The sequence below is a fragment of the Cnephaeus nilssonii genome (assembly GCF_951640355.1).
Source record: "Cnephaeus nilssonii genome assembly, chromosome: 14".
NCBI classification, from domain to species: domain Eukaryota; kingdom Metazoa; phylum Chordata; class Mammalia; order Chiroptera; family Vespertilionidae; genus Cnephaeus; species Cnephaeus nilssonii.
This window is the reverse complement of record NC_137085.1, coordinates 54,274,156-54,283,775: the sequence shown is the minus strand read 5'-3', so window position 1 is coordinate 54,283,775 and position 9,620 is coordinate 54,274,156. Positions and strand designations below refer to the sequence as shown.

At 45.1% G+C, this 9,620-nt stretch overlaps 1 protein-coding gene across 1 annotated transcript; it reads left to right on the top strand.

The window, feature by feature from the left end:
• Positions 1–4,502: 4,502 nt before the first annotated feature.
• LOC307110494 (spermatogenesis-associated protein 31D1-like) lies at positions 4,503–8,219 on the top strand (the record flags this gene model as incomplete). Its single annotated transcript, XM_079789613.1, has 1 exon — positions 4,503–8,219. One exon carries the CDS (start codon positions 4,503–4,505, stop codon positions 8,217–8,219), a length of 3,717 nt encoding a protein of 1,238 aa, XP_079645739.1.
• Positions 8,220–9,620: the final 1,401 nt, after the last annotated feature.

Here is a 9,620-nt window from a genome sequence, read left to right as displayed (position 1 = left end):
GCACGTTTATTTTGTCCATTTTCATTTGGATATAACTTTTAATTCACAAAGCTATTCACCATTATAACAACTCGAAGTAACCCGTTACCTTGTCCTGGGCACCGCCATCACTGAAATATGTTTAAAGTAATTTTATTGGTCTGAACCATTAAATTGCATTGGTAGCACTTTGATCATTCAGTCCACTCAATACACTTTCTAACTGAGATGTCCTTCAACAAGTGCACCTCGTCAAGATTATCTGTCTTCTGCCCTACTCCCATATGTTTGATGTTAAAATACACTAACATTTCTTAAAAGAAACTGCAATGAGGCTGTTAAACCTCCAGGCGTACCTTGCAATACATCTACTCCTAAAAAGTTGCACTTAAGTCTTATATTTGGTGACTTGTTTTGTACTTTATACTCTTTCAGAAAATAAGAACCAACAGTAAACTCTTTTTTATACATAAATTAAGATTCCCAGGCCAAGTTTGCTTGAACTGAAGTACACCTATAAGAATTGTTTTTAAATTACGTAAACACTGAACACACACATTTTTGTTTACGAGTTCATTCAACAAATATGGCCCGAGTGCCTGTTGTGTGCCAAGCACTGCTGTAAGGAGCTGGGAATTCAGTAGTAAACAAGCCAGAGTCCCTTCCCTTGTGGAGACTATAATCCAGTGGGACAGTCAGACTAAACAAGGAAATAACTGCATGATATAACTTCAGGCAGCAAAATGCTCTGAGGGAAAATAATACAGGAAAGAGGAACAGAGAATGCTGGTAGAGAGTCTATTTTAGACATATCAGTTTTCTATTGCTGATAGCAAATCACACAAACTTAGTGGCTTAAGGCAACACACATGTATCATCTCCCACTATTCAAGGTCAGGAATCAACGCCTAGGGTTCATGGGTTCTCTGCTGAAGCCTCACAAGGTTGTAGTCAAAGAATCATGCAGGGCTGGGTTAATCAGAGACTCATGTTTGTTGGCAGACTTCAGTGCCTGCAGCTGTAGAACTCACGGAGGCAGAAGGAAAATTACTATAACTGCTTCTTCCTCTTCTAAGGGCTACTCTGATTGGGTCAGGCCCACCCAGGGTAATCTCCATTCAGAGTCAAGTATTAATAACCTAATCATGGGGATTGAATCCCATTGAATCACAGTTTCCACCTGCTCAGGACAGTACACCCGGGGGTGGAGATCATGGGGGCCATCTTAGAATGTTCCCGATGAAGGATAGGATAGTCAGGGAAGGGCTTTACATGTTGGTTACTTTTGAGCAAAGACCTAGGAAAAAAATCAGTATGAGTTCTACAGAGGTGACTGGTAACAAAATTAAAAGTACATATGGGACTGCACATTAATACTCATTATATTTCTGTTGGCCAATCCTATGATAGACACAGAACAAACGCTGTATACTAAAGCTAAAAATAAGCACTCTGTGCATTCCTATCTTACCAATGAGAAAGCTGAGGTTCCGAGAGGTTTACTGACACCCTCAAGTTCACACAGTGGAATGTGGTAAGGTCAGGGTGTGAATCAAGGCAAGGAAAGAAGCTGCAGATCAGGTCACAGGAATACAACCTGTGCTGTCACTCAGGGGACACTCTCAGGAGCACTCAGTGCTGGGTTTAATGCTGCACTGCCACCATTTTGTGATTCTTAACAATTTTACCTTAAAATTCAGGCTTGCCAGTGAAAACAAGAGGACAATGGAGAATGCGCATGAGCAGTAGGGCTGCGTGCTACATCAGTACCTGTCTTTCTGTCCACATACAGCATTTGGGAAGCCCCATGGCACAGACATTCTGCAGACCCACGATGGTGAGAGTTCAGTGAGACTCAACATGAGTCCAAGTAAGCATGCTCTGTCTACCACTAAGTAAGTGGGGGTGCTGACAGCCCTGAGAGGCTACATCCTTTTCATTTGAACCAGTTGCCTTTTGGGGTCCCTGAGAACAGCTGTATGCATGTGGCTCAGCCCAGGAATAGTAACAGGGATGGGATTGAGAGAGCACTGAGGATTGTCCCTAGGAAACTGAAAACGTATGAGTCCTAAACTAATGACTTCCAGCCAATGAGCCTCCTCAAACAGCAGCACGTTATTCCAGTAGAGATTCTGGCAAACACTCCTCTTTGTAGACAATATAACCAAGTGCAGTCTGAAATCTGGGATCGTACTTCTTTGTGGGGATGTACCTCAACTGAGAAGCTGTTGTGGGGTTGTGTGGGGATCACACTCTGCCCACACCAACTCGGCCACCTCCATGGCAGCCTGAAATGTCCTGTCATAACAGAACTTAAGGGTTAGATATATGCAAAATATGTGAGATGTATTCTGGGGGGGGGAGGTGATATTTTAAACTGGTATTATTCATTTATAACTTATTGAAAAAAATCGCTATTAAATATTCAAAAAACTAAGGAAGTCTAAAAGACTTTTTAGTTCTGTACCTGGGTTTGTGTAAGATGGATTTGAGGACATATACGATCCTCAGTGTAAATGTCTAGGCACAAGCAAAATTTCCAGGGAGTATGTCAGACTTGCAAGGTAATGGACCTGGTGAGACCAAAGTCAAGGTTTCCAACATTAAAGGGGACCCAGCTAATATCTGGGTTACAGGTGAAACAAGCAGAGCACTAATTTGGGGCTGTGGATACACCCTCTTGAAGGTGTACCTGCCCCCACTCTCAGAAACCCTTTGTGACTCTACAATGCTCTGTGATGCAGGCAAGACTATAAAATCAAGAGTCTGCACTCAAAGAGCTTGGTTGTTTCAAGCAGTTTTGTGATTCAGAAAATGGGACCCAGTCTATTTCTAAAAAGCCTACTAGAGTTTTATTGGAGCTTCTGCTCAGAATGCTTATATAGTGACCTTAACGTAATTTCCATCTTGGTGTTGAGCTTATTCCTTTTTTTTATTTTCTTCATGAGAATTCCATTAATCCCAACCTTCTGGAAAAATGAACATACACATAAGGTAAGGAACCCTGAGAAAGCCTCAACAGAGTTCTTTCTTGTTATTTCAATTCCCACATTTCTAAATGACATTGGTTGAGACACAGAGGCACTGAAGATGGGACGTCTGAGGAGAGAACAGAACATCACTCTTCAAGGGGAAGAGACCAGGCAGGGCTACGGGTTCAGGAAGGCCTCAGGTTTCCATATGAATCTCACAGACCATCTGGTTTGGTGGCAAGTTTCTGGCTCCAAATTCAGTGATTCCCTAGTTCTGGATGCAGTTATTTAGAGACTTGGGGATCTCTGTAGGACATCAGAGTTAACTAGCACTTCAACCTGAGTCATGCCACCCTGTCAGGCATCACTTGGCCAAGACTTTGTGTTGGGCTGATCAGTGCTGAGCCTCTGAGAGCCTCTGAGCACCATGTCAGGTTACTGGGTCCTATCTGAGGGGACAGAGAAGCAACTGTAGGCCTCAGATTATAAGCCCTCTTTGAGCAGCGGACCTCTGTGAATACCAAGTGTGGACCTCAAAGACAAAATTCTTCTTGGAGTTTTTCAAAGAAGAAAAATTTAATACATTTTAAAACTTTAAAAATTGGTAAAAGGAAGACAACATTCTATTAGTTTAAATGCCTTTGGCTCAGAGAGCCATTATTCTTAGATAGTAAATGCTGAGTTTCCTAGGTAGAGGAGGAGAGAAATGAGTCCCAACCTCTCATTCTTTCCTTTTTATTCTCAGCATCAGAGCAGAGTCAAGAGGAGAAGGAAAGGTGGGACACGGGAAGGTAAGGTTCTGCTTATTCCATCTGAGCTCCCCAAGGGTGACCCTTTCTCCCTCCTTTCCATGATCTCTAGGTCACTTGGTAGATAGTCCCTCTCATGAATCACAGCCTTCAGAGGACAGGCTCATGGAAATACAGAACCTGAGACACTTCTCAGATTCCCTGCTCTGCTGTCCCTGAGTAAGAAGCAATGAAGGACCCGGGCCATGGGTGTTGCACAGTAGATGTTGAGAGTCAGAAGTTTTGTCTCCTGACTTTGAGAAAGTACTTTGGCTTCAGGATGATCAGAATCTTCTTTGTTGTGATCATTGGCCTCTCTATTTCACAGAGTGGTTTTGAGCATCAAATGAGATAATGTGCATAAAAGTACTTTATTAAATAAGCAACACACACATGGGAACCTTATTAATATATCATTGTCCATTTGACTTCATTTACTCATTCTTGGGGCTTTCAGAGTCTAATATCCCAATGGTCTCCCATTAAAGGACCCCTGTATATTCCCTATATGTCTATCTTCATTACATGTAACTCACTCTCCTGGTTTCCTAGGTTCGAGATATTACCACAGCAAAGTGGAGGAGGAAAGGGAGCTGATTTCTTTCCTGAAAAGGTGACTAGTCTTCTCCTCTTTTTCCTAAGCTATCTAGTGCCTGACCTTTGCTATTCTAGGGATTCAGTGGAGGCTTCCCTAGTCATCAGAGGGGTTGCCATAAGAACAGGAATGAGAGTGAATGCCTTGGGATGAGCGCATTGTGAAGTCATGGATGTGGACCAATGTGTAGGGGCAGCAGGCTTCAGGTGGCCCCACCCTGACCAGGCCAGTAGGTCCTCCTTTCCTTGTTGTGGTCCTCGCTGCATCATTTTACCTCCTGTCTCCTGCAGCCCCCTGGGACGGAATCATGATTCCATTCACTTTCGTCAACTTTTATGTCCAGACCCCTCCTGTGACACATGTAACAATGCAACTGCTGAAATCAATCGGCTTTTCTCAAAGGCTCTGGAAGGTTCTACTCCATCTGTGTCCCCCGTGGTTTCCAAAGCTCCTATGACAGCTCTTGTGACAGAGCCTTCATTCCATCAGTCTTCTGCTTTCCCAGGAGTCCCTACAAGAGAACTCATACCAACTCCTCAGCCTGAGCCTTCCCCACCACCCCCCTCTCCTCTCTCCTCTAAATCAATGACCGCCTTGGGTAATTTTCTGTCACCCTCACCATCATGTCAAACTCTGCCTACAGAGCCTTCATCTCACTCAGAATCCGAACTTCTTGGACACCATTCCCCACCCCAAACCAAACACTTCTTCTCTTCAACCTTGACACAATATGATTTCCATCAAAAGTTGCCTGACGTCCATTCTACAAAGATCTCTTCTGTGGAAGACTCTGCAGCCAAACTTATAGATCCTACACAACTCTTCTTTCTCAGCCCTGATGAGCATGACTCAGTAGAGCAGCACTCATATCCTAAGACCTGGGAGGACAATTTAAAACAAGAAGTTATCCAGCTTTTCTGGGGTCTTCCATCTCTGCACAGTGAGTCCTTGCTCTCTGCTGTCCATATCTCTGGAGACTATTCAATCTTCAATAGCATCTCAAATGCCTTTACAGGCCAAGAATCCTCAGGACTTCCTTATTTCCTACCTCCATCCTTGCCTAAGGTCCAACCTCAACTTCTTCCTCAAACTCTGCCCCTATGCCATTACTTACCTCTCACTCAGCTCCAACCCCAGGTCCACCTTCAATCCCCACTCCCAATCCTATCAGCTGGTCTCATACACCAGACTAAGGTCTGTGGAGTGTATTGCCATACACCCCTGAATGAATCAGAATGTCTCACCTCTTGTGATATTGAAGAACTGGAATGGAATGTGTTAAAGAAGAAACAGGAAGGTTTGTGGGGTTTACCCTCTCTGGTTCTAAGCTCTTGGGAAGCCTGCTGTCCTTCAGCTCCCACCTCTCCTTATTGTGGGCCCTCTAAGGCCCATACTTCCATCTCCATTGATCATTTTGAGTATCCTCTCAGCGTTGAGTTTAGAAAGAAATTTGAGCATCACCTTAGAAAGAGGCTCATCCAACACCGGTGGGGCCTGCCCCGCAGGATCCATGAGTCTCTGTCACTCATGAAGCCTAGATGCGATTGCTCAGAAATACCTCAGCCAAAGTGCTGCTATGGCCTCTCATGGATCTCTATGTATAAGGCCCAGGATAGTAAAATTCTAAATAGAGTCACCCCATCAGCAGACTTCTATAAGAAGGGCTCAGAAATGTTTCAGCTGTCTGATGATGAGACAGATAGCTTAGCTAGTTATCCAAAAGGTTTGTTGACTGACTCTGACAGTGATTCAGATAAGGATGTGGAACATGACTTTGATATGAAGAAAGTGATAAGGCAGAATGTAAATCAGAGACAACTGGTAACTTTCCTGAAGGTACATCTGAGCAAAAAATTTGGGGAAATCAGTGAGGGTCACCTACCTGGGACTGTGCAGAGTTCACAGCACTCTATGCAGCATACACTTTCTGTAGAATCCAACAGGGAAATTAAACAGAGAATTCTGCCACCATCAGTGCATGAGGACTACTGTCTGAACAAGTGCCAGGAGCCTTCCTTCCTTGAGGCGGGGGCACCAGAGATGCTGGAAGACCACGATACCAACTCGCCTATGAAGACATTAGGAGGCCTCCCTGCCAAAATCCTTGAATCCACAGAGGATCAAGGCACTACCTCCCATTCCTTGAATAATCCCCACTCTTCCTCCTCAACCAAAGTGATTTCTGAGGTAAACACTGAATCTAGGGCCTTTATGCCTCTGGGTCATCACAGTGAAAAAGTGGGAACAGAAAATTCAGCCCCTGTCCTGAATCTTCATCTCCCTGTGACCTCACTTGTGGACAAGGAGGGACAGGGGACCCAACAAGGATGTTCAGAGGAAATTCAGACAATTTTGGAAGCCAAACCAACTCCTCTGCCTGTCACAAACACCATCCATGGCAAAACAAGTCAGAGTCATTCTCTGACAGGCAACATTCAACCTTCCAAGCTGCCTGCAAGGCAAGCAAATAGAGAATCTGCACCAAAGAATAAGAGTGTGACTTCTACTGACAGAACTGAAATGCAAGAGGCCACAAATAGGGATGAAGCAGAACCTGCTTCCATGCCCACCGTGCCCAGGGAGATAGCCAGGGCTGAGGAGCTCTATGCTCTTCAGTGTGTAACAACCAGCAAGCCAGGGATCTCCCAAAACATAAACAAAGACACCACTGTGACTACTGAAAACCCCCCATCTAAAATATCAGATCGAGCTCCTAACTTATCAGAACTTAGAAAGCAACTAATTGCTGAGATGAACTTAAAGTTGGAGAGCAGGAAGCATAGTCAGGCCCAAGGCCAACCCCTGGACATGTCCCATGAACCTGACAGCTTGACTTACAGAGCCTCCCTGACTCCTGCCAAGTGTGTCTCCTGTGTGACCAGGGAAGTTCACCAGGTGCTGCATGTCCATTCGGAGGACAGCACAGTCAGTATGGAGAAGCAGCAGGAACCTTGGCTTCCCAGGCATGCATTAAGGTCCTGCCAGGATCAGAATTTCCCACCAGCTGTAAAGAAAGATATCCTGTGCCCTCCCCCAAAGCCTACAGGCCCCAAATATGAAGAGCTTGGTGCAGGAGATGCACGACTGAGAATTTCCCAACCCAGAGGGAAGAGATTTCCTCCTCAGGACACAGCTTTAGAGGACATGCATGGGAGCAAGTCTTTCCACATCCTATTAGAGAAGAGACAGGCTCCTTCTGACAGCCTTTTCCTAAATAAAATGAAGAGCCTTTTTCAAAGGCTTCGTCCTGCAATCACATGGACAACGCAAGAAACCACCCAGGAAATGGGAAGGCACATATCATCTGCACAGAGCAGAGGCCCAGTTAAAAGCAGAGCTGCCTTTACTGGAACCTCGCAAGCCCACAGAGTCATGTCAGACATTGGGAAGTTCCCAGATGAGAAAAGGGGGCGTCGGCATGCAGGAGTCACCACCTGCCCTCAAGAGCCCCTTCCCTCTGCAGCGCAGTCTGGGAAACGTGTGCAGAAGGGAGCAGTGCAGGCCCAGGCAGAGCCAGGCCAGGGGCGTCCTTTAAACTGCAGGGCTCCCTTCCATAACGTGACAAATATGAAGTCTGGCCTCCAAGCAGCTATCTCTGATGACCAGAGATCTGCAAGTATTAGACATACTGAGAATGAGGACAGTTCCCGCTCAAAAGCTGTGGCATTAAAGGGTCAGCAAATATGTCAGAAACACCCCCAATCTGTGACCCTCAAGGGGACTGTGCCCCATCCAAGCCCCACCTGCAGGCCTCAAGCTGCCAAGGGGCCTCCTGCTGTTCTCACCGCTGCTGGAGGCACAGCGTTCAGAGATCAGCCTCCACGATTTAGACACACAATGCTTCTCTATAATTTCCAGGGGGAAACATTTCCCACCCCCAAATAAGTCCTTCCTTCTGGGGAATATTGACTTGCCTAATAAATGTTTCTATAATAATAGTGATGTCTTCTCTGTGTCCTGATTTGGGGCATGGGTTTAGGGTTTCTCAGGTCTTGTGCTTAGGGAAAGAAAGGAGGAAGTTCAGCTCCTACTGATTGCTTCCTTTGGCTCCAGTGACCATTCCCTGGAGCTCTTGTTGAGAAAGAGATATCAGGTGCCCTCCCCCAAAGCTCACTTCCTCCCGGATGAGGTTTGAGGAGATGGGCTCTGTCTCCTACCTTAATGAACATGGGTAGCAGCCCACACCTCCCCCTTCAGGGAATGCTTTATGTCCTTTGAGGCAGTAGAGAAGACAGGCCTTCCACATCTGAAGAAGATCAAGGATGGGTATATTTTTCAGAAAATGTCAGTGAAGAAGAGACAGTGGCTTAATCATTATTTAGAAGTCAGTGATCAGAGGATCCCACAGGTGGGTGAACACTGAATGGGAGTGTTTGGGGGATATTACTGCGCGGATCTTGGGCTGCTCTGGGTAGAGTCTCAGAACAGCATAGACACCATGTAAAATTGTTTCAAGTAGGTCATGTTAACATGTTAGGTAAGCATACCCTATCTTGACACTGAAGTATGCCTTCTGGAAAGTCACCTGGGGAAGTGGTTCCCATTTTCCCATTTTGAGATGTTTCTTCAGTTTGATGGATTGATGATTATATATAATTTTTTTCTAATGAATAGTATCACTTAACTATTAGTGATAAAATTGTTAATCAGGCAGCTACCTACCTCCCAGGCCAAATAAAGCTGAAAATAAGGAAAAGATGCCTTAGAGTGAGTGAGAAAGTAAGAACAAATGAAGAGGGGAAAGAATAATCTTGTTGGTGGAACAAAGGTTTATGCCTCATCAGCCCCACATTGGGAACTCTCTTGCTCCCAGCTTTTCCTCTAAGTGACCTAAGCTCCACCTGCCGAGGCTGGTCAGAGCACAGTACAGACTTCTTGTCCAGAGTTATGTCATTGGCCTTACAATGTCTGAAGCTAGAGATCACAGAAAAATGCAAATTTTGTGAAAGTCCTAGTAGAGATAAGTTTAATGAGGCTAAAGGCAGGGAACCTGAAGAGGTGTGGAGGCAGTGGAGGGCTCTAATGTCCATATGACAAACAGCCAATAACCCAGCCTCCCAGTTCCTACATCATCTCATCTTAATGTCCTTTACTTCCACTCAGTGCAGTTACTCACACACTGTAGACCTTATTACTAGGAACATCTCTGCCCTTAGGAATAATATAGTCTGACCTTTTATCCTTTGGCCTCATCCGCTATCTTTCCAGCATAAATGCCCACTGTTAATTTTCAACTCCAAGTCATTCATTTATCCACTCACTCCATGTCAATCCATGAAACTCTTG